This window comes from Megascapheus bottae, chromosome 22 (genome assembly GCF_031878675.1).
Source record: "Megascapheus bottae isolate mThoBot1 chromosome 22, mThoBot2.hap1, whole genome shotgun sequence".
Taxonomy (NCBI): Eukaryota; Metazoa; Chordata; class Mammalia; order Rodentia; family Geomyidae; genus Megascapheus; species Megascapheus bottae.
The window spans coordinates 36,367,997-36,391,537 of NC_143530.1; the positions used below are offsets into that span (position 1 = coordinate 36,367,997).

At 49.7% G+C, this 23,541-nt stretch overlaps 1 protein-coding gene across 3 annotated transcripts in view; it reads left to right on the forward strand.

Moving 5' to 3' along the window:
- Positions 1–23,541, forward strand: part of Jarid2 (jumonji and AT-rich interaction domain containing 2) — a 229,312-nt gene that overhangs the window by 202,027 nt on the left and 3,744 nt on the right. For all 3 annotated transcript variants that reach the window (XM_090356506.1, XM_090356508.1, XM_090356507.1), the window contains 11 exons: positions 3,324–3,559; positions 9,116–10,163; positions 13,523–14,031; positions 15,280–15,372; positions 17,412–17,530; positions 17,619–17,689; positions 18,263–18,377; positions 20,446–20,551; positions 21,277–21,459; positions 21,830–21,960; positions 22,688–22,871. In XM_090356506.1, the coding sequence (XP_090212632.1) occupies positions 3,324–3,559; positions 9,116–10,163; positions 13,523–14,031; positions 15,280–15,372; positions 17,412–17,530; positions 17,619–17,689; positions 18,263–18,377; positions 20,446–20,551; positions 21,277–21,459; positions 21,830–21,960; positions 22,688–22,871 (2,795 nt within the window). The remainder of the gene's footprint in view (positions 1–3,323; positions 3,560–9,115; positions 10,164–13,522; positions 14,032–15,279; positions 15,373–17,411; positions 17,531–17,618; positions 17,690–18,262; positions 18,378–20,445; positions 20,552–21,276; positions 21,460–21,829; positions 21,961–22,687; positions 22,872–23,541) is intronic.

Here is a 23,541-nt window from a genome sequence, read left to right on the forward strand (position 1 = left end):
GAACCTGGGTCTTCGTGCATGCTAGGCAAGCATTCTACCATTAAGCCAAACTCCCACTTGAAACCAAAAACCTTTAGAAACAAGGACATACTATAGTCACTAGCACAACGATGTTCATTGCAGCACTATTTATCATAGCAAAGATATGGAACCAACCCAGATACCCCTCAGTTGATGAGTGGATCAACAAGATGTGGTATTTAGACACAATGGAATTCTATGCTACTGTCAGAAAGAACAACATCACCCCATTTGTAAGGAAAGGGAAAGACTTGGAAAAAATCACATTAAGTGAAGCAAGCCAGATCCAAAGGAACATAGGCTCATTTGTAGTAATTAGTACAAACTTTGGACTCTCTTAGCAGAGGATTACAATAGCTCAAAACCTAGATACATAAGGCCATATAGGATGAAGCTAAATGAAAGGACCTACAGGATATGGAAACGAGCTGTATAATGTGTGATTGTTGTTCTTAATGTACTGTGATATTTCTCATCTCTTTTGTTGTTCCTTGGTTATTCTCATATTGTTACAATATCTTACCTTGTTATCTGGTATATTGTATATATGTTTATTTGAAATAGGAAAGGGAAGGGAGGAAAACAAGATGAGGAGAGGATGTGGGGGGAGAGAAATGGGGACAAAAACATGAGAAGGGGTATCATTGTGTGTGAAGTAATGCACCTACTATCTGATGAATATAACTGTAACCCCTCTATTACAAAATTAATTATTAAAAAAGAAAAATCCTTTGTGCAACAGATTTTATAATCAATATATATATATATATATATGTGTGTGTGTGTGTGTGTGTACACACACACACCTGATTAAGATTCCTTAATCTTCACAGGGACTGTGAAAACATTTAAACGAAGTAGATTATGCTTCCTTTATGCTGAGAGGATGGAAAGATGTTGGTCAAACTTCAAAATTCATTTTAAGGATGAACTTTGTTCAGCATGGTGATGGCAGCTAATCATCTGTATTGTATTCTTTTTTTAAAAAAATATTACAATGTATAGAGAGGTGTTACACTTACATTCACCAGATAGTAGGTGCATTACTTCTTACACATTGATACCTCTTCTCATGTTTTTGTCCCTCTTCCCCCTCACCCCCTTTCTCTTGTACTCTATTCATGAAAGTAGTCTAGAAAGTAGATCCTAAATATTCTTTCTACCTAGTAATAAGCAAGTGATGTGATGGGCATGTTAATTAGCTTGATTTAATCAACTCATAATACATACATATGTCAGAATCTTGTCATATACCATAAATATATGCAATTTTTACCAATTATGCTTTATGATTAAAGAAGTAAGGAACTTTCTAAGCATAAAAGCAAATGAGAAGAAAAAACAACTGCTTAGCAGATTTAATACATAACAAGAAAGCTGAGGAAAATGAAGGAAAATGATTGCTGTCTCTAAGGTATCATTATAATTTAAAAGGCTCACATCAGACTGATGTGAGCACAAGCATTGCAGGTAGCCGGGCTGTGGATGCAGTATGGATATAAATCTTCGGAAGGTATAGAAGGACAGTTTTGACTCAGTGTCTTTGAGAGGGTGGTATTGGTAGGGCAATCTGATTTTTCCTTGTTCAGTCAAACAAGCAGGAAGAAATTTACTTCTGGGAGGAGGACTGCTTTTCATCTGCCCTCTGGGGCTTTGCCATTCCACCAGTACCCTACAAGTCCTTAGTAGAGCGAGAAGACCCAGAATACTTGGTGCTAGCAACTACACTTACAAACTTCTTCCTCCTTCCTCCTAACTTCTAATTCCTAACTCCTTCCTCCTAACTCCTCCTCCTCCTCCTCCTCTTCTTTCTCCTTCTCCTCCTCCTTCTCCTTCTTCCTCTCCTCCTCCTCCTCCTCCTTCCTCCCCTCCTCCTCCTCCTCCTCCGTCATCGTCGTTGTCTTCTTCTTCATCTTCATCTTCATCTTCATCTTCTTTATGAGTCTTATAGCTTGATGAACTCAGAGATTGGGTGCTGTCCCTGAGCTTTTTTTGCTCAAGGCTAGTGCAACTGGGAGGCAACTTCAAGTTTTCTGGTGGCTAATTGGAGAGAAGAGTCATAAGGACATTCCTGATTCGGCTGGCATGGAGCTGCATTGTCAGATCTCAGCTTTCTGAGTACCTAGGGTAGCAGACATGAGCCACCAGTGCTGGCCAACTACCTAGGAACCTTTTAAGGCTCCCTCTAAAGCTTTTAAGCAGCAGCTCAATAGCTTACTTGTAACTTGAATTGCTCTGCCTATAGCAGCCCAAGTACTGGGTGTCTTTCTCTGTTCTTGGAGAAGTGTGCCCTCACTGTGATGTAGGCTGGACTTGTGGCCTCCCAGCACTAAGAACCTTTGGCTGGCTTGGAGTAAGCACTCCAATGTGGTTTAGGGAAGCAAATTATCATACCTCCCGCACTCACTGAAATTTGCACTGTAGCTGCCTTGGATTTAGAGGTGACTAGGCTGGGCTTGGGGACCAGCTTATTCTTGTTTATCCATGATGATCAGTGAGCTGGCCTTGCTGCTCACCTTGTGTCCCTGTGGGAGGATGCCAAGACAAAATGCACTTCAAGTCCTTTACAGAGCTTATCTGACTCATGGTTAGCATGTGGTGGCTCTGCCAAATGGCTGAATTGTGCATGGTCCTGGCTCACAAATCCACTGATCTTGTCTAATCTTCCTGCTCCATCACTGGAGCTGCATCCCTTACTCATTTACCACCATACCTCCTAAGCCTCAAAATGTGTTAACTGTCAGTTTTACTTTTGATCTAGTATTTGGACTCATATTGGCCATGTTCTTGGAATGTGGCTGGCTGTAGATGGTCCCGGACTTAACTAGGTGGAACTAGATTGCTTGGCTTTATAGTGTTGAATAATCAGTATACATCAGAAGAAGTTGCACTTCAGCTTTCAAGGTTGGCTCTCCTTCCAGGCTAGCAAGTGGTCTTTGTCGCGTGTTGTACCATGTGCGGGGCTCAGCAGTAACATGGTGACAATAGAGCAGCATGAGTGAGCTGCTCTGCGACACTGGGTGGCTGAGTTAGGCGTAATCTGTATTTGCTGTACTTTTCAGTCTAAGTTTCTGTTTATTAAGGTATCCTGGTGAATTCTCATGGATGCGTGGATTCTTTGAATTCTGGGCAGGGGTTTGATTTCTGTCCATTGCCATTTAGGATTCCTGCTATTGCACATGATTGGGTGCCAGGCATTCCTCTCCAGTGCTGGTCATTCCGTGGTTTCAAGCCATGGAGTCATTGGGTGGTAGTGTTTCTGTATTCAAGGTTAGTAACTTCATCTTTCTCTTTCCTTCTAGTTTTCAATGGTTCCAACAGGTCGACTCGGGAGAAAGAACCTGTTCAAAAACACAAAAGCAAAGAGGCCACTCCCGGGAAGGAGAAGCACAGTGATCACAGGGCTGACAGCCGGAGGGAGCAGGCCTCAGCGTCCCAGCCAGTGGCGGCCCCCTCCTCAGGCTCCTCTGCCAAGGGGCTTGCCGCCAATCACCAACCCGCCCCTGTGCATCGGTCGGCTCAGGATTTACGGAAACAGGTAATGTCCAGCCCCAGGTGCCCAGGAATGTGCCCAAACACAGCCCTTTCATTCACTGAGGAGCACCGTTCCTTAAACACTCATGTGGTAGGAAATAAGGCAAAGCGAGAGGCCCTCTATGTAGTCCATCTTTGGCCCTATGGAGATTGGTTAAAGCTGGGGCTTGTGTGGATCTGCCTTCCTCCCTGCATCCCATGTGCTTTCCAGGGGCCAGGAGCCGACATCAGTGGAAATGACTTGGATAGCAGTGTAGTCTAGTCTGGGATACTAGAGGGTCTAAAAAACAGATTTCTCAGAATGTTGGAACAAAAGCCATGACTGAGCCTACAAACTGTTGGGGTTTAACTGGCAGCCGTTTTTCTGTTAAATGTGTTTGGATCCTACATTGTAGGAGAGCAGAATGCAGGTCACACCACTGTGACTGTGCCCCCTCTGTCCCCACTTTCTTTCTGTTGGGAGCAAGAAGACCTCTTGAGACCATTGTTGCTATGAACATTTTTCTCTCCCTTGATGGTGATGGCTCAAAACCCTGGGAAGTAGATTGTGGGAATTAGTAGGGTATCAAGGCGGGTGGTGTGGAAAACACACAGGCGACATCTGTCCCAGGACAGATGGTGTCTCACTTGGCTCTCAGTAATTGCAAGAGACCAATGGTGAGCATGTAGAGCAAGGTAGGAGAGGACAGGGGATAGATTTTCTATTGGCACTGGTTTAAAGTGACTAAAAGATGGTCATATTTGTGGGAAAATACTGGCATGTACCCATTGGTCTTGGTAACTAGTTAGGTGCCTGCCTGCCTGCCTCCCTCCCTCCCTCCCTCCCTCCCTCCCTCCCTCCCTGCCTGCCTCCCTCCCTCCCTCCCTCCCTCCCTCCCTCCTTCCTTCCTTCCTTCCTTCCTTCCTGCCATCCCTGGGGCTTGAACTCAGGACCTGGGCACAGTCCTTGAGCTTTCTCAAGGGTAGCACTCTACCGCATTCTTCCAGCTTTTTGCTGTGGATGTGGTACCAAGGAATCAAACCTAGGGCTTCATGTGTGCTAGGTGAGCACTCTGCCACTAGGCCACACTCCTGGCCCTAGTTAGGAGTATTTCTTAGTATGAATGTATAACTATATTTGTAAGGTGTATGTGTGTACGTGCCCGCATGTACACTCAAATTATTATATATTCTTTTTTCAAATCTTCAGTGGCATTCAGATCAAGTGAGGTTGTTGAGGCAAGAATCATCACATTTATGTTTCTGTGGTCCTGTACCCAACATCTCAATCTTTTGCAGTTAACAGAGATTAAGTAATGTTAACATCAGAGGGTGGCTTCACTGCTTCCCCAGTGATAGGAAATGTGAATGGGAGTAATTCACTGTGGGACTACTCAGATTATACAGGGGAGCAGCAAGTACCACTTAGCTTGGGATGGCTCTGCTTGCCACATGACATATGGCACCTGTGGATTTGAAGATGGAGGAGGGTTCCTAAAGTAGCTCCTGGGATCCCAGCGCTACATGGGTCTTGACTTGCTTTCTTTCTTGGGGTAGTTTTCAGAGTTAGAATCATAAGGAGAATCCTTTCTCCTCACTTTTCTTGGGGGGAGGTGTTTCTCCCAAGTTTCCCCTTGTATTTGATCAACTCAGCTAGGCTACTTACTGTTCCTATTTGTAATTTTACACAGACTTTGACCTCGGCTGAGGCTTTTAACTGTTTTACCTCCCTGAACCCAGTTGTCCATTTCAAGACAAATCATACCAACAGCTTGCATAATTATGGACACTGCGAGAAACCAATGGATAATTTTGAAACCATCTGATCTTGTTAAGTGCTTTGATAATAAGGTCAATAAAAGCAAATTGTAGATCCCTTTGTGACTATTTAATGTAGATGATTATGCACTGACTTTTGTCTTTGTAATTACATAAAAAAGAGATCCAAAAGATATACTAGTATTTTATTTCAGATTTGGTTTCTTTTTATCATTATTATTTTGATGTAGACAAGAAGGATAAATGTATAATAGTTGGAAATTAGATAGATGGGGAACAGATATGTAATATTTTTTAGGGTGCCATTGAGAAGTGATTGTGCTGTTTGGCCTCATCCAAACTGTAGCAGTTTTCTTTTTCACATCAACATGGCTACTTTTTCCTATTATGAATGACTCCTTCTGGTAGCACTCAGGCTACATGAATGCCCTGGCAACAAGACTCAGAGCTCATGAGCTCTGTGTACTTCACGTGGAAAGCCATTATGTCCACTATGCTGGCTTACAAAGAAACTTCCTATTGAAAAGCCCTGTGATGACAGAGAAATCCTGGCTGTATAAGATTTAGAGAATTCAGAATGTAAACTCTAAAATTGAAATTTGGAATGAGCTCTAGAAGAATAATACAGGGTGGAAAGAACATTGTCTTATGTATAAAGAATAGATAAAGTCTTATTTTGCTTCTTGTGACCTTGTGCTCACATTTGTAGTAGTGTGTGTTGTTTCTGACTCAGCTGAGTTTTCTGTGCTTTAAGTATCACAGAGGGTTTCCAGCTACAAACCCAGGCTTTCTGTCCTCTTAGTGTCACTTTTCCTTGGATTTTCTGGAAGATTTTCTTCCCCTGCCATAGCACATTGCCTGTCTAGAGTGATTCTGTTCAAATTTTAAAGTTCAAGTGCATGGACAGCCTAGCTGTAGAGTTCCAGGCAGCTCCTGTCTCTTTTGAAAGGATGGCAGAGTTCTATGGCTCACTGGCTCCCTCTGGTGGGGTACAAGAGTTTGACAATGGATTCCTTGTTTGAACTGAGTCAAGTGTGATATAATCTAGATCAACAACAACAACAAAAAAAATTCACTAAGCTGGGCACCTATAGCTCATGCTTGTAATCCTAGCTTTTCAGGAGGCTGAATTCTGAGGATCATGGTTTGAAGCCATCTTGGACAGGAGAGTCAGTAAGACTACCTCTAATTGACCACTCAAAATCTGAATGTGGAGGTGTGGCTAAACTAGATAAGCATTAGCCTCGAGAGAAAAAAAGCCAAGAGTTGGTACCTAGGCCCTGAGTTCAAGCTCTATTACTGGCACAAAAATAAAACATTATTTTTTAAAGCTGGGCACTGGTGGCTCATGCCTATAATACTAGCTGCTCAGGAGCTGAGATCTGAGCATCACAGTTTAAAGCCAGTCTCATGGAAACTGTCCAAAGACTCTTTGATTCCAATTAACCACCAGAAAACTGGAAGTAGCACTATGGCTCAAGTAGTAGAGTGAGCTAAAGAGCTAAGGAACTGAGCCCAGGCCCAGAGCTCAAGCCCCACAATTGACCACCCCCCATTTTTTTTTTTTGAACATAGCTACCCAAAAGCATTATAGTGTCATTTTTTTTTTCATTTTCCTTTCTGCCTTGAAATTCAGTGTTTTCCTTTTTCTCTGTTACATTGAATTACATTGTCTTTGAGTCTAGGATAAAGTAGGAGGATTTTATATTCTTAGACAAGCATATGAGTGTATTGTAGACTATGGGCTTTTTTTTGGGTCGGGAGGGGGGGGTGGAGTGCTGGTCCTGAGGCATAAACTCTGGGGCTCTACACTGTCCCTGAGTGGTTTTGCTCAAGTCAAGTGCTCTGTTGCTGAGCCACAGCTCTACTTCCAGCTTTTTGGTGGTTAATTGGAGATAGGACTCTCATAGACACTCCTACTCAGGCTGACTTTGAACTACAATCTTCAGATCTCAGCCTCTTGAGTAGCTAGGGTTATAGGATTACAGATCCCAGCTGATATGGGGTGCTTGTATGTGGTGTTTTTTTTTTTTTTTTTTTTGTCGTGAGGCTTGAACTCTTGGCCTGGGTGCTGTACCTAAGCCACAGCATCACTTTCTGTTCATTTTTGGTACCAGTCCTGGGGTTATGAACTCAGGGCCTTTCTGTTTTGAGCTTTTGTGCTCAAGGCTAGCACTTTCACTTGACCTACAGCTCCAGTTCTGGCTTTCTTGATGGTTCATTGGAGCAATGAATCTCATGGACTTTTCTGCCAGGGTAGCTTCAAACCACAGTCCTCAGACCATAGCCTCCTGAGTAGCTAGGATTTCAGGCATGAGCCACCAGCCACCAGGCTTATTTGCTCATTTAAAAAAAAACTTAAGATATTCTGTCCAGTTGTTCTCCAAGGATGGTACCAGCAACTTCAGCATCTTAATACTGAAATACAAATTCTCAGGCCCCTTCCCAGACCCACTATTTCATTGGGTCAGCCGTCCAGTGCTCTGTGTGGACTGCTTTGCTAGGATTCTCAGTGCCTGTGATTTAGATGTCTCTGCATTTGATCCCCATCCCTCACACCTGTTGAAGCTGTCAGTGCTTAGCTTATTGGTTCCTGTGTCCCTACTGCCCTCCCAGCCATGCAGAGGCACTGGAGTTAGAGGAATTTGGTGGGCTCTGCTGTAACTGACTGCTGCTGGTTAGCTTCAGGACCAAGAAACAAGGTTACCAACAAGTGGCATGGGGGCATCGGGTTGTTATTTAGGAGGAGGGAGCTATGGTTTTTGCCCTGTCTTATATGATGTTTCAGTGACCTATTGTGGAGATGGTAGCAGTTCTTAAGCCCTGCTGTGCTTTGAATTCAAATTGCAGATGAAAAGAGAAGCCCAAAACCCGTAAATGACTTGTCAGAGCCACTCCATTGTGGTGATAGTATGATTGTAATGTAAAGCCAGTGAGCCGGACGGCAGGTCCCGTCCATCCTTTATAGCTTGTGTTTAGAGATCAGCGCTTCTCTGTGTCATCAAGTTCTGGTACCCAGTGTGTGATGCAGTCCACGCAGAGCAGCGCCCCAGTTCCACTAGATTTGTATGAGACCAAATGTGGGAGTTCATCAGAGGTGAGAGTATAGGAACCATATGTTCAGGAGAAGGCTGGGCCATTTTTTTCCTCCCCAGGGAGGTTGGCCCCTTTGCTCAGAGGGGTGTGTCTCAAAGGTGATAGCTGAGAACCCTGTTGCTGGAAGTTTCCAGCCACACCCCCAGGCTGGACCTGTGTATCTGAGCCAAAACGCAGGAGTGCTGTTTTTCTTTCCCTTCTATTGTATGTTTTTTTTGTTGTTGTTTTCTTTTCTTTTTCTAGCCTTGTAGGTTGGCAGAATTCTGTGGGCCTGGCCACATGGCCATGTGGAACCACAAAAGAATAGCAAACAGAATAAGGGTATGTATTTGAAACTGTATAAAAATAGCCTGCATTTTCTCCTGCTGGCAGGATCTTGCTGTCATAAACTTTTACCGCCAGGTAATGGCAGAGTCCTCATTGTGATTCTAGATGTTCCTGGAAGAGCCATGGCCAGTGCTGGCCAGGCCGCTCAGTTTGTAAGATGTGTCTGCTGTGTGATGCCAAGTTCCCCTTGCTGGGTCTCCTACATGGGTCTTTTTTTTCTTCCCCAAGTTGCTGGTGTCCCCATGTCTCTTCTGAACTGGGCCACAGGTAGCCAAATTGTGTTTGGTCACCAGCCTGTGACCTCTGCTATTCAGTTTGCCATCTTAGCCAGCCCAGGTACTGATTTTTGTCTTCCTCTCTGCCTCTGCTGCCTCTACAGGTTTCTAAGGTAAACGGAGTCACTAGAATGTCATCTCTGGGTGCAAGTGCAACCAGTGCCAAAAAGATACGCGAAGTGAGACCTTCACCATCCAAAACTGTGAAGTACACTGCCACGGTGACCAGGGGGACAGTCACATACACCAAAGCCAAGAGGGAACTGACCAAGGAAACCAAACCCAATCACCACAAGCCCAGTTCAGCCGTCAACCACACAATCTCAGGGAAAACCGAAAGTAGCAATGCAAAAACCCGCAAACAGGTGCTATCCCTCGGGGGGGCGTCCAAGTCCACCGGGCCTGCCGTCAATGGCCTGAAGGCCAGCGTCAGGTTGAACCCAAAGTCATGCACTAAGGAGGTGGGGGGGCGGCAGCTGAGGGAGGGGCTGCGGAACTCCAAGAGGAGACTGGAAGAGGCACAGCAGGCCACGGACAAGCCCCAGTCGCCCCCCAAGAAGATGAAAGGGGCGGCTGGCTCGCCTGAAGCCCCTGGCAAAAAGGCAGCAGGGGCAGCATCTGCCTCGGCAGAGAAGCCTCTGCTGAATGGACACATGAAGAAGGAAGTGCCCGAGCGCAATTTGGAAAGGAATCGGCCGAAGCGGGCCACGGCTGCCAAGAGCACGCTGGGCAAACAAGCACACGGCAAGACGGACAGCGCCTCCTGTGAAAATCGTTCTACCTCGCAACCCGAGTCCTTGCACAAGCTGCATGACCCACCTCCGGGGAAGCCGGAGAAGGGGGGCGGCAAGTCCGGGTGGGCGTCGATGGATGAGATCCCTGTCCTCAGGCCCTCCGCCAAGGAGTTCCACGACCCACTCATCTACATCGAGTCGGTCCGGGCTCAGGTGGAGAAGTACGGGATGTGTCGGGTGATCCCCCCTCCAGACTGGCGGCCCGAGTGCAAGCTCAATGACGAGATGCGGTTTGTCACGCAGATCCAGCACATCCACAAGCTGGGCCGCCGCTGGGGCCCCAACGTGCAGCGACTGGCCTGCATCAAGAAGCACCTCAGATCTCAGGGCATCACCATGGACGAGCTCCCGCTCATAGGTAAGGTCCAGGGGCAGAGCCTGCATTCTTCTGGCTCCTTTCCTGACCTTTGTAGGGGGTCTGGCCATTTATGGTAGGGCGAAGCTTGGTGTGGATGGACAGAGATCCCGGGACTCCCTCTGAGTTCTGGGGAGAGCATGGTCCAGGAAAAAGGTGAGTCATTGGCTAGGGCTGCCAGAAAATGCCATGGGCTGTTGACTTAAACACTGGGAATTTGACATCATGGATTTTTGCTGAGGCGTCCTCTTGGTACACCTTCGCCTCGTATCCTCACATGGACTTTTCCTTTTGGGAGGATCTCTCTCTCTCTCTCTCTCTCTCTCTCTCTCTCTCTCTCTCTCTCTCTCTCTCTCTCTGTCTCTCTGTCTCTGTCTCTGTCTCTCTCTCTCTCTCTCTCTCTCTCTCCCCCTCCCTCCCTCCCTCCCTCTCCCCCTCTCTTCGCTCCTCCCTTTCTCCCCCCTCCCCCCCTTCTTTGTACTCAAGGGGCTAGCACCTTTTGAGCCACAGTGCCACTTCTTTTCCTTCTATATCTGAGTCTTTCTTTTTTTCTTTTGACTGGTCATGGGACTTGAACCCTGGGCTTGAGCGCTGTCCCTGAGCTCTTCAGTTCAAGGCTATCACCCTACCCCCTTGAGCCACCACTCCACTTCAGTTTTCTAGTGGGAGATAAGAGTCTTACAGACTTTGTGCCCAAGTTGACTTTGATCCGCAGATCTCAGCCTCTTGAGTAGCTAGTATTATAGGTGTGAGCCACTGCGCCCATCCTAAATTGCTTTTTCTTCTAAGTGTGAGGTTGTATTAAAGCCTACCTTGGTAAACTTCTGACTACTAGCCAGGAATGCTGAATATGTCTGCAAGCCTAGAACTCAAGCAGGAGGAACATAATATATCACATCACACTCAGAGTTTCTAGGGGTTTGCACTTCAGCGTACTAATGGGAATAGGGGTTTACAGTGCAGCCTGCTCTACTCCTAGAGATTTCTAGACATACTTCATCTCCTTTCCTCTCCCCTTCTTCCTCCCCACCCCTCATATCATCATTTTTCCTTGAGCTTTCTTTGATGACTATCTGGACCTAAGCAGCAGGCAAAAGTCTGTGCTGTGTTTCTTCTGAGAGTCACTGCAGCTCTTGCTGATGATACATAGCCTTCTGCATTGAGTGCATGTGCTGGGGCATATGAAAACCAGACACATGGGGACCAGTACCTGCCCTTGCCACTGTGGAGCCCTCCTCTCTCCTACTCTAGCTGGATGAGCCTCAGTGGAGGCTGCAAGGCAGGGTAGGATGGGGACAAATCCTTGAGCCATGCAACCTTGCTCACCTCCCATTAGACTCAAGAACCAGGTCAGGAAACAGGACCAGCCTCCAGATTGCAGATCTGGGAGTGGTTTAGCATTTGTTGCAGTGCCCGGAATTGGCCGGCGGGGGTTTCATCTAATCTCTCAGCAGTGGGCTGTCAGGTGCACACCAGACTGACAGTCTCTTCACTGGAATGAATTCTTGGTTTGCGGTCTGTCTATTGCTGAGAGGGCATGGAAGATGATGGGTGTAGGCCACTAGGGACCACAAGACCAAGCCAGGCAGCTCTCTATGCTAGAGAAGATGTTCTTTTCACCATCACTCCTAAGTGTAAAGCACTTCCCAGTCAGGGGCACTAATCTGGCTCATGACTCGTGGAGGCCTCAGGCCAGCCATACCAAATTAAACAGGATTTTTAAGTCACTTCCCAAAGCTACCATTGTGTCTGTACAGAGCTTTCTTGTACCTCTCAACCACTGCCCCCTGGGCAGCCTTGGTACTCAGGAGGATTCGGGTGAGCAGGTTTGGGGTGGGCAGGGTTTCTACTCCCTGGCAGCATCTTGATCCTGGGGATGGGACATTACTGTTTTGGGCAAGGATTCTGTAGAACACTTTCACAAGGATGGTGTGTCCTTCAGGCGCTATTAGGTATATGTTGCTCTGTGTATAGAGACCCCCACAAACAGTGATTGATTGATTGATTGATTGATTATTGTGGGTCATGGGGCTTGAATTCGACCTGGGTGCTGTCCCTGAGCTCTTCAGCTCAAGGCTACCACCCTACCCTTGAGCCAAGCCCCACTTTCTGTTTTCTAGAGGTTAATTGGAAATAAGAGTCTCAGATCCTTTTGTGCATGGGCTGGCTTTGAACCTTGATCCTCGGGTCTCAGCCTTCTGAGTAGCTAGAATTACACGCATGAGCCATCACCGCCTGGCAGAGTGATTTCTCTCTCTACAGCACAAGGCAGTATGTGGCCAGTAGTCAGACAGACCTTGGGTGATTCACATGGAATCTAAAGTTCAAGGCTTGGGACAGTTTCTCTTCCTCTGTCTGATGCCCAATCAATCAGAGTAAATGGGACTCTGGTGTTGATCTCATGCTGCCCCAGGCACTTGTTCTCACGTGCTCTCCTCGTGGGGCTTGGCGCCGAGGCCTACTCCAGCCTCTGCTGCTGTGCTCAACTGCAGGCAGCCTTACTTTTCCTTTTATGTGTTGATTTTAGTTTTTAGTTATTATTGAGGTGGTGGACACAGTGGTTACATTGCCATTTCTTTTTGGACAATGGCCCACCTCTTTTACTTTGTTCCTTCCAGTTTTTCCCTTCCATTCCCATTCCTTTTATTTCTGATTTTTTTTTTTTTTAACCATGTTCACCTAGCATCTTGTGGCCAGTTGATTTGGAAGATTCCTCGCTTTTATATTGGCCCAGGGGTGGTTGTTTCACTTCCTGACTAACATAGATCCAGGCTCACAGTTGTGAATAGATTCTAGGCTGGGGCAGGTAGTGGAATACTTCGCCTGCACATCTGGAATCAGCATCCCCCCAGTCTGGGCAGCCCCAGGCCTCTGAGCAGATACTGCCCTTATTCTTGGAAATCCAGTAAGACTGAACACGAATCTCCTTGTGGGTGCGGGTGTGAGTCCAGGTGTTTGGAGGGGTATTTGGACTTGATAACATTTGGGTGTCTATGATTTCCCACATGAGAATGTTCTAGGTAGTGCTGAAATGCAGAGGCTATAAGAAGACTGGCCCACTCCCCACCAAGACTGTCACTCCTTATCACCGCCTCTGGGGGTGGCAGTGGTGGCACAGTCTGTGCATCTGCGTGTCAGTCTCTTCACTGGCCTCTTCCATGTTCCCTCCCTAGCTCCGACCAGCCCTGTAGCATCCGTCCCTGGAGAGTGGTTGTCTTTCCATGGACAATGAACTCACTGTTCTCACCCTGGGGCCTGGCAGAGCCCTGGGCTTGCAGTCCTCAGTCAGAAAACGATCCTCAGAAACAGTCGTGTTCATGTCCTCATCTCCCACCCTGTGTTTACCTCCCTCACTGCCCCAGGAGGCTGCGAGCTTGACCTGGCCTGCTTTTTCCGGCTGATTAACGAGATGGGCGGCATGCAGCAAGTGACTGACCTCAAAAAATGGAACAAACTAGCAGACATGCTGCGCATCCCCAAAACTGCCCAGGACCGCCTGGCCAAGCTGCAGGAGGCCTACTGCCAGTACCTGCTCTCCTACGACTCGCTGTCGCCCGAGGAGCACCGGCGGCTGGAGAAGGAGGTGCTCATGGAGAAGGAGATCCTGGAGAAGCGCAAGGGGCCACTGGAAGGCCACACGGAGAACGACCAGCACAAGTTCCACCCTCTGCCCCGCTTCGAGCCCAAGAACGGGCTCATCCACGGCGTGGCGCCCAGGAACGGCTTTCGTAGCAAGCTCAAGGAGGTGAGCCAGGCCCCGCTGAAGACGGGCCGGCGGCGACTGTTCGCTCAGGAAAAGGAAGTAGTCAAGGAGGAGGAGGAGGAGGAGGACAAAGGTGTCCTCAATGACTTCCACAAGTGCATCTACAAGGTAGGGGCCTGCGGGTCCCCCAGAGCGCCAGGCTGGGGAAGGGGGAGGGATTGTGTTGACTGTGTGGCTGCTGTAACTACCGAGTGGGAAATTCTTAGTGGATGGGAGCTTCTTGGCTCACAGCCATGCAGGTTGAGAACAGGTGTGTTAGGCCGGGGTTGAGGGCAAAGACGGGGTGTGCTTCCACCCTCTACCCCTCCATAGTCACAATGGCATCTGAAGTCTATGTCTGAACTGTGTGTTTACACACACAGGCGCAGCTGGAGAGCAGCGGGAAAGGAAGGGTTGGGGATCTCTGGCATCTGGACTGCAGGGGGCCTCATGGCCTTTACCCTTTGGCATGGTGGGCACAACATTTGCCTCTCAGGCTTCATTCTCATGACATGGGATATGAGTTTCTGTGCATTTGTGCCAGAGGATGAAATTTTTGGAGTGTGTGGGTCATGTTCTGCACCTCAATTCTCTGTCACTTTGAGTACCCACTTCTCCTGGAGCTGCCTAAGCTGGGGCTCTCAGATCGATGGGACCTCATCATCAGTGTGTGTGCTAGGCATTTCCTTCCCTACCTTATTTCTTTCCCATGTGGCCTGCAGCCTTCCAGTCGCCAGCCCATGAGGCTTCCTTCTCAACAACCATCTCTCCCTTGACCATCCCAGAGGGAAGGGGTGGAGCCAGGACCAGCAAATAGAAACACAGACTTTCCTCTATCCTGTACTAACCATCCTGGGAAGCCTTTGAGCAGCCCTCGTCTCTTTGTGGGAAGGGATGTTTCACCAAAGCCAGGTTGACAGAGGATGTGATGTGTGGACTCTCCTCCCGGGGCATGAAGCCTGCACCTCTATGGTCAGAGTGATGGGGTAGATCCTGAGGTTAGGGCTGTTTGTATCTGCGAGCATTGCGCCCATGACATTTAGCCTTCTCTTGTCACTGCGGATTTCCCCCTAAAGTGCAAGGCACTGTCGAACATGTCCCCTGGAGAATTCTTCCATGCTAAATAGGGTTCTGTGCCTGTGCAGCCCCCTCAGTTTGCCACAGTGGTGGTCAGAGGATGGGCTGTCTTGCGTTTTCTGCCAAGTAATAAGGTGCCTTGAGTGAAGTGAAGTCTTTTTCTCCTCCTTTGCGCCCCCCCCTCCCCCCCGCAAATCTTGCTTGAGACCCAAATGGCTGTAGCTGCAGGAGTGGCCTGATTTGAGGCCTGGCCCAGACTTTGTGTCTAAGCTTTACTCTTGTGTTTTTCTTTTGTTTCAGGGAAGGTCTGTTTCTTTAACAACTTTCTATCGAACAGCAAGAAATATCATGAACATGTGCTTCAGCAAGGAGCCTGCGCCAGCTGAGATTGAGGTAAGCGAGGCTGCCTACCCGCACAGAGCACTGGACATGGATGCCGTCCATCCTTGGTTGAGCATGTGCTGTTATTGTAAATGGAGCCACTGACCAGAAGTGACAGAGCGACAGTCATGGTTCTGCAGTGAGCCTTGGGGTGAAGTGTAGGCCCCCTCCCTCTGCTGCACGTGTCCTGTGCAGAAGAATTCCTTGAGACCATGGTTTTTTTTTTTTTTTTCTTTTTCTGTTTTCTATTTAACAGGATTGGCAGGTTGCCATTTTTGTGACCTTGCCAACTCTCCCCCCTTCTCTCTCTCTCCCTCTCCCCCTCCCCTCTCTCCCTCTCTCCCTCTCTCCCTCCCTCCCCCCTCCTCCCCTCCTCTCTCTCTTTCTCTCCCGCCCTCCCTCCCTCCCTCTCTGTCTCTGTCTCTCTCTTTTTGAGTTAGTGCAAGACTGGAAAGACAGCACTTCCGTGCCCAGACCAATTAGGGACAGTTGTGTGTGAGGCCCTCAGGACCACAAGGAATCTGTTGATTTACATTACTTGGCTCAAGCTCAGCCGAGTCCCTGTGACTCTCCAGCTGCAGGCATAGGGGCTTGGCAGTGGCAGTTGTTGGTTTGTAAAGGGGAAAGAACCCAACTCCAATTCCTGGTTTGTAGCCACCCAGGTCTCAGCTTCAGTTGTTAATTATGTGTTACCTTGCGAATGTCTAGCCCCACGTGGGTTTTTCCTCCCAAGCATGCTGACCAGGTGAAATTTCCTGCTCCCATCTGTGCAGCTGCGTTATCCCCATGTTACCCACGTAGCCCCAGTGCCACTGCCTGAAATTGCTCTGTTAATGGGCACCAGAATCTACCTGACCCTCGCTGCATCCCATTCATTTATTCACCATGCTGCCACGTGAGTCCTGGCTTGGAGACCATGTGGCTATCTCAGCTCCTTCCAGAACCCTCCCTGGCATTTGTGGTAGAAATGTTGACGAGAGGAAGAAACTTAGGGGCTGAACATTTGAACCAAAGTCTCGTGTCCTGCCTGTGTTCTTGTGGGACCCCCGGTTCAGGATGTTTTGGCCACAGTATATGCTATGTGGCAGCTCATTTTCTGGTTTTCTTTTACTCAGGAATTCCTCAAAGTCTAGGGTTTGCTCTAGAACTTGTGTAAATATTTAAACCCAAAGCAGAGATTTGCTGAAATTCAAATTTGGGTCTAGCTGGAGACAGCAACTGGAGCTGGCTGTCATGGCTACAGGAAGAGCCCCTGCCCGGTCTCCTGCCTCCCTCCTGTCCTTAGTGGAGGACCTGACCTGTCCCCTTTAGGCGCACCATGACTGGTTGTCATTCGTGGAAGTCCCGCCCCCTGAGGCCACTCACCTCTCCAGATGAGAGTCACCAATGTCATTGTCCTACTTAGGACTGAGCCATGGGGTGGCCTTCCTGCCTGAGCCCACCCCTGCAGTGTGTGTCTGCTGAGATTTGGGAAGACTGCAATAATGGCAGGACAGAGCGAGACCTGCAGCTCTTACCTCTAGTCGGCACCCCCAGATCCTTCCCTGCCTCCAAGTTGTTTGGGTGGAACACAATGAAGTTCCCTGGATAACTTCTTAAACTGTCAGAGTGAGGGGTGTCCACACACACACCCCACACCCCCACCCCCTGTGCAGAAGGTGTGCACATGTGCCAGCCTGCCAGGCCACTACTGAGTGGTAGTGTAGGAAGTATTTATCCTTGGAGTCATTGCCTTCTCATTAAAACCCTTTCATAGAAATGAGTTCCCTTACTGTGGCCATCCACACGCAGCATGGCATTCCACACCAGGACCTTTTGAATGTGCTCAGTTCTGTGGCAGGAGTCCTGCTCCCCACAGTGTATATGCCTTGCTGCTGCCCCTGTGGGCACCTCTGTGTCCTGAGACCCTGCTCTGAGGTGTTCACGTAACTACCCACTGGTGGTCTGAGCAGATGCATGGGCGGCTCTTGACCAGGTGTTCTGCTGGACGTGTGTGGCGCATGGTGACCCAGTGTGGTGAGGCACTCATGGCCCTTTTTTCTTCCCTATAGCAAGAGTACTGGAGGCTAGTGGAAGAGAAGGACTGCCATGTGGCAGTACACTGCGGCAAGGTGGATACGAACACTCATGGTAGTGGGTTTCCGGTGGGCAAGTCGGAGCCCTTTTCAAGGTAACATTGTCACCACTTATCTGTGCACTGGGACTAGCAGGTGTCCTTCCCTACTGGTGTGTGACATCCCTCCTCTCTTCCCCTACAGGCATGGATGGAACCTGACTGTCCTCCCCAATAACACAGGGTCCATCCTGCGTCACCTCGGTGCTGTGCCTGGTAAGCACCGCCTCGGCCAGGCTCCAGGGCCCGCTGTGGTAGTGCAGCTTTGCCTGCCCTGACTGCCAGGGCTGGAGAGGGAGGGGAGGGGGTGGCGGTGTGCATTGAGACTTTGGCTTTTGGGGAAAAGGACAAGGATAAGGTTGTAAGGCAGTAAAAATGTTCACTCATGCCAGCATCTCCAGGGCTGTGTGAAGCTGAGCAGCCAGCTTTGAGCTTGAAGGTCTTAATGCCTCCAGGCTGAGATCATAAATGGGCTCAGACGTGATGGGTACCCTTGCCTACTTTTGGGCAAAGCCAGGTGTCCTAGACATTGTGGTCAATGTGAAGTCTTGCATCCCTGGAGAAGGAAACCTGGATATGACTGTTTCGGAAGCGTCTTTATGTGTGGATTCATTTCTGTAGAGCAAGTAGGGAGGGCTCAGGTGCCTTGTATTTACTTGAGTTTTGTCTGGCTTTTGAACCACATTTCTTTTTTTAAGGAAAGAAAAGTTACTGTATTTTTTAAAAATAGTGTTAGGTAGTACTAAGGTTGTACCCAGGGTCGTAAAATGTTTTCCCCTTGTGTTCTAGGAGTGACTATTCCCTGGCTAAATATTGGTATGGTCTTTTCTACCTCATGCTGGTCTCGAGACCAAAATCACCTTCCATATATTGACTACTTACACACTGGTGCTGACTGTATTTGGTGAGTCCTAGCCCTCTCTGGTGGGTGGGCACCGTGAAGGGGGAGGCAGAGCAGCGCTCCCATCTCCCTTGGGGCAAGGGCTCAGGGTTGCAGCGCATGTCCTCGTTTCCCTGGTGAACTCTTCCTTTGTCTGGCTCGTTCTGGGACCTTCCGTCTTACGCTGTCCTCATGCTGTGATGAGGAGCAGTGATGTCAGTGCCACAGGAAGGAGATGGGTAGCAGTGGCCATGCTGTCCTTCCCTTCCTAGCCAGATTTGTCAGGTCCAGGTGGCTGCCCGTGGCCTTCCTGCCCACCCAGTGGGGTCCCTTGGACTGCAGAGTCATCTGTAGAGGTGTCATGCGGTCAGGACTGGGTCTTTGGTATTTTGTGGAGCATAACGGCTGGGAAATTACTGACTTTAGTAGGACATCTCTGCTCTGGGACTGCCGACATCACATTCACCCCGCACTACGTTTATTGCCCTCCTTAGGTGGCAAGACATCCTTTCTATGAAATAAACTGAGTTTTAGAATTGACAGGCCCCCTCCCCCATGCCATGAGCCAGGGCAGCAGACTGTGGGTGTCGGTGTGGGTGGTCTGGCACAGGAATGAGGAGGAGGGGACTTGGTATGGAAGAGGGTACCAGCACCCCGCTGGACATGAGGGCATGGAGCTGGCGGATGGTGGAGTTGAGGCTGAGGGTAGGCAGACTGCTGTGGCCAGTGCCATCTGGGCGATACCTGCTCAGGTCTGTGATCAGCCCCTCGGAGCCTGTATGGAGTCCTACCAGGTTCCCGACCCCGCAGACTCCTTGGGCCTCCCTGGCTTTCATCTGCACTGCTGGGCGTGGCGAAGCCCTTGCTGGTGTTTTCAGAGCTTGAGTGCTGAGTTAGAAGTGGTGAAACACAAGAGGCTGTGGGCTCTTTGAAGTCCCATCCCTGGACCCTCGGTGACAGGGGAGAAAGACAAGCCAGGGACGTGATCAGAGCACTTGATGGTGTGTGGTTTTTCTTACAACATGTGATTTGTGAGTTAAATACAGGATTAGTAACATAAATCAGTAACAGAATATGTTGGCTTTGAAATAATGTAAACATTGTTTAAAAGACCCATACATGAGGCTGTTGCCTTCCCTCAGCAACCAACCCCAGGCTTTGGTCTCAACTATAAGGGTTTCATTCTAGATGGCCAGCACGGCAGAGACAGTGGCTGGCTACATGGCCAGGGTGGCAAAGGCAAAGAGGGAGGGGGAGAGGTTGGCTTTGGTAGCTTGATGTCCAGTAGTCAGTCCCTGTTTCTGTCTGTCCTCAAGTCTACTCAAGCAGCCTGTGACGTGCTGTGGTCCTCAGACCTGTCTCACACAGCCCTTTGTTCACACATTCGTGGATGGTACTCGGTGCATTGAATCTTCTCTCCCCTCTGCCCTCGCCAACCTCTGGCTTATCTTCCGCCTTTTCTACCCTGGAGGCAGGCCCCCTGCTGAGTCCTCCCCATATGCCACCCCAGTCTGTATACCTGGGAGTCTGACCCCTCCCGTGGGTCTTGCTACCTACAGTTATTGCAGGCAGGCACACACAGCGACCTAGGACCCGTGCCCCCACCTTCTCCACTTACCAGCAGCTATGGTTGTGGCTGCAGACTGGCTGCAGGAGGTGTATGCGCACAGGCCCAGCTCTGTGTGTGTGTGTGTGGGGGGGGGTCGTCTTTTACCTTTCCTGGCCGGCTGCCCAGGTCCTCCTGGTAAGGATGGGATCGCAGCAGTTCCTCCCTCCGGAGCACGCCAGATGCTTAGCACTGCTCTTGCATGCTCACAGGAGGCCGGTGGAGTCCACACTTGTGTCTGGTTCTGATTTGTGTGGGTTTTGGACATCTGTTTTTGGTTTGAAGGGTTTTTGGCTCACCATGTGGGTCAGATCTGCATAAAAGATGAGCCGTGTGCATGGCCGCCGCGACTGTGGTTTGGCTGCGTGCTGGGCGGAAGAGGCCAGCAGTGACAGCGCGCCATGTGCTGCCAGCACTCTGGGCCTGCGCGTGTGGTGGAAGGGGCCTCATCAACGCTGTTTTTGCTGGTGTTGTCTCATGACCCAGGTATTGCATTCCTGCTGAGGAGGAGAACAAGCTGGAGGACGTGGTCCACACCCTGCTGCAGGCCAATGGTACCCCAGGGCTGCAGATGCTGGAAAGCAATGTCATGGTATGTCACCTGCCAGCCTCCCCCAAGACGCTGGAGAGAAAATGGGGGGTAGGGGGGGTAGGAGAGGGAGGGAGGGAGAGTGAGTCAATTTAATGGAGGCACTGACCTGCCTTTCAGAGGCAAGAAGGACTGAGCAAAGCGATTCTGATTCTAGGATGCTGATGGCCCCTGCAGAGGGTCAGGTTCAGAGGCTTTGTGCTCGTCGGTGTGGGTGGGCTTTGGGCCAGCACTCACATGCTACCTCTTTTGCTCCCACTACTACGCTGCTGAGGAGGTAGGAGTTGGGAGCAGGAGTGTCCGGGGTCTCTCTCAGTCCCTTCCCCCTGCATTACTCTGCTGTCTATGCTCAACTCTTCCCCGGTCCAGCTCAGAGAGAGCATCCCTATAGGCATTTAATGTCCCATTGCTGGTCCCTGGCATTGTCCTGTGAGGTGGGGACAGGAGGTGGGTAGGGAAAGAGTGATTGTGGCCTCACAGTGACCTTTGCCACCCGGAACCTGGAGTCAGTGTTAGGCTTACACCAGTTTAAAACTACTTAGTTATTTTAGGGATTATTATTAGCCTTTTACTTTCTAAAGGATAAATGGAGAGAAACTAGGGAGAGAGACAGAGTTAGAAGCCTCTGTCAGCAGAGCTGCAGGGCCACTGAGGCTGCAGGGTGGGTGCGAGTGTGTGTGTGTGTGTGTGTGTGTATGTGTGTATTTCAACTGACCCTGTTTCTCCAGATCTCCCCGGAGGTGCTGTGCAAAGAGGGGATCAAGGTGCACAGGACGGTGCAGCAGAGCGGCCAGTTCGTCGTCTGCTTCCCAGGGTCCTTTGTGTCCAAAGTATGCTGTGGCTACAGCGTCTCAGAAACCGTGCACTTTGCTACCACCCAGTGGACAAGTATGGGCTTCGAGACCGCCAAGGTGAGCAACGAGCGTTCCCTGGCTGGTTCTTGCTGCACGGACAGGATCTGCACAGTAGCATATGGGCATACATATCTGTTTGGAGACAGATTTTGTGCTGGAATAGGTCTTTGAAATCCTTAGGGGGGTGATGGTCTGTGTCATGGAGGATTAGCTATCCATTACTGGCCAACCTCGGTGATACAGAGGTGCTTGTGCTTGGTGTCAAGTTGAGGCCTCTTCTTCATGGCCACCAGTGATGTGGTATGCTGTGACTATCCACACCATTCTCTAGGCAAGCCAAGTCATCCTCCTTTTTTAATAGCCTTGATACAAATACGCGGACCCATGAGACTCAGCTGTCAAGACTTCCTCTCTTCTTCTCTTTCAGGAGATGAAGCGCCGCCATATCGCCAAGCCATTCTCCATGGAAAAGCTGCTGTACCAGATTGCACAAGCGGAAGCAAAAAAGGAGAACGGCCCCACTCTCAGTACCATCTCAGCCCTTCTGGATGAGCTCAGGTACCTAAGGACAGCTGCAGTGAAGGGCTGAGAACCATGGTCAGCCACCCCCGTGCCAACCAGGCCAGCTGTTCCTCAGAGCTGGGCAGAGTCCTTGTCTTGTCTGCTGTCGATAGTCCGTAAGATTCATCCTACAAGTGTAACCGGAAGACAGGCAGTCTGTGGACCCCAGTTGTATTACAGTTCTGCCACAGGCACCTCAGCCTGGCTCTGCATTCTAGAAGTTGTGGAGAGCTGCTGGTAGTGCCCAACCTTTGCTTTCCTTGCCAAACTGCTTGCACCAAATGCAGTGACAACACTGGGCTACTGGACCTCACACCACAGCCCAGTCTGGCTTTTTACCTGGCTCCCTGCACAGCCCTCCTCAGCCTCCCTGCCTTTAGCGCTCTCTTTCCCATGGAGGTGTCTGTGCTTTCCTAGGGGAAAGTGTTGGGAGTGCTGGGGGCACTGTACAGATTTAAAGACAGTGCCAGCAGATAGTGTGTTGTGTCTTCGTTGTGGAGTGAACAACATGTCATTGGCTTTCTGGCACAGGGCCTGGTCCCCAGCTGGGACTTTTGGAAGGTGAGCTGTGCTCCTGCCCCATGGGTGCATCTTGGCCCAAGTAGGTATCGTGTATAACTTGGCTGGCTGTTGCCCTCTGACGGTTAGTGGCCTGGATGCCTGCTCTGCACTGAGGTGCCACCAAGCTAGCTGACAGTGGCTCCGTCCCTTTGTCCTTTGACAGGGATACAGAGCTGAGGCAGCGCAGGCAGCTGTTCGAAGCCGGCCTTCACTCCTCCGCGCGCTATGGCAGCCATGACAGCAGTAGCACGGTGGCAGATGGGAAGAAAAAGCCTCGAAAGTGGTTGCAGTTGGAGACCTCAGAGAGGAGGTGTCAGGTCTGCCAGCACTTGTGCTATCTGTCCATGGTGAGTGTCCCCGCTGTCCTCATTCCCACAGGATGGGTCCCATTTGTCCTGTCTACGCTCCAGCACCAGACAGCTGGAGAGACTGGAGTCCACGTCTGAGTCAGTGCCCCGGTGTGGAAAGATGGTGTTCTGCTCCGGGTAGCAGAAGCACGCTAGCCTCTTTCAGGCTTCCTCACACTGCTCTGTCTGCCTCACTGCCCCTTCTTCTACTTTGCTCCCATAGTGTCACAAGGGGTCACAAGGGCTCATCATGCCCACATAATGTCACCACTTCCCATGGAAAAACCTTTGTGGATGGACCGATGTGCAGTGTGCAAAGCCCAGCCTAGCCCACCTTCCTGGGCCACTCCCCTGCATCCTTCCTTAGGAAGGAGCAGCTTAGGCCTGTATCTTGCAGCACTAGGCGGTTGCTGTCCTGGCCTGGCTCTGATTCTCCTCAGCTGTGGCGAGCACATCTGCTATCTCCAGAGAAGCTGACAGCCTCTCCAGTTCAGTCACACACTCCCTTGCAGCTCCAAAAGCTTACGAGGAGGGTGGAGCCATTGTGTGTCCATGACAACATCCCAGCCTGGTGTCAAACAGATGTGTTTCTCATAGTTTGGGAGACCAAAGTCGCCTTGGTGTGTGGCACCTTCTCCCTGCTTTCACATGGCGAGGCCTCTTCACCTCT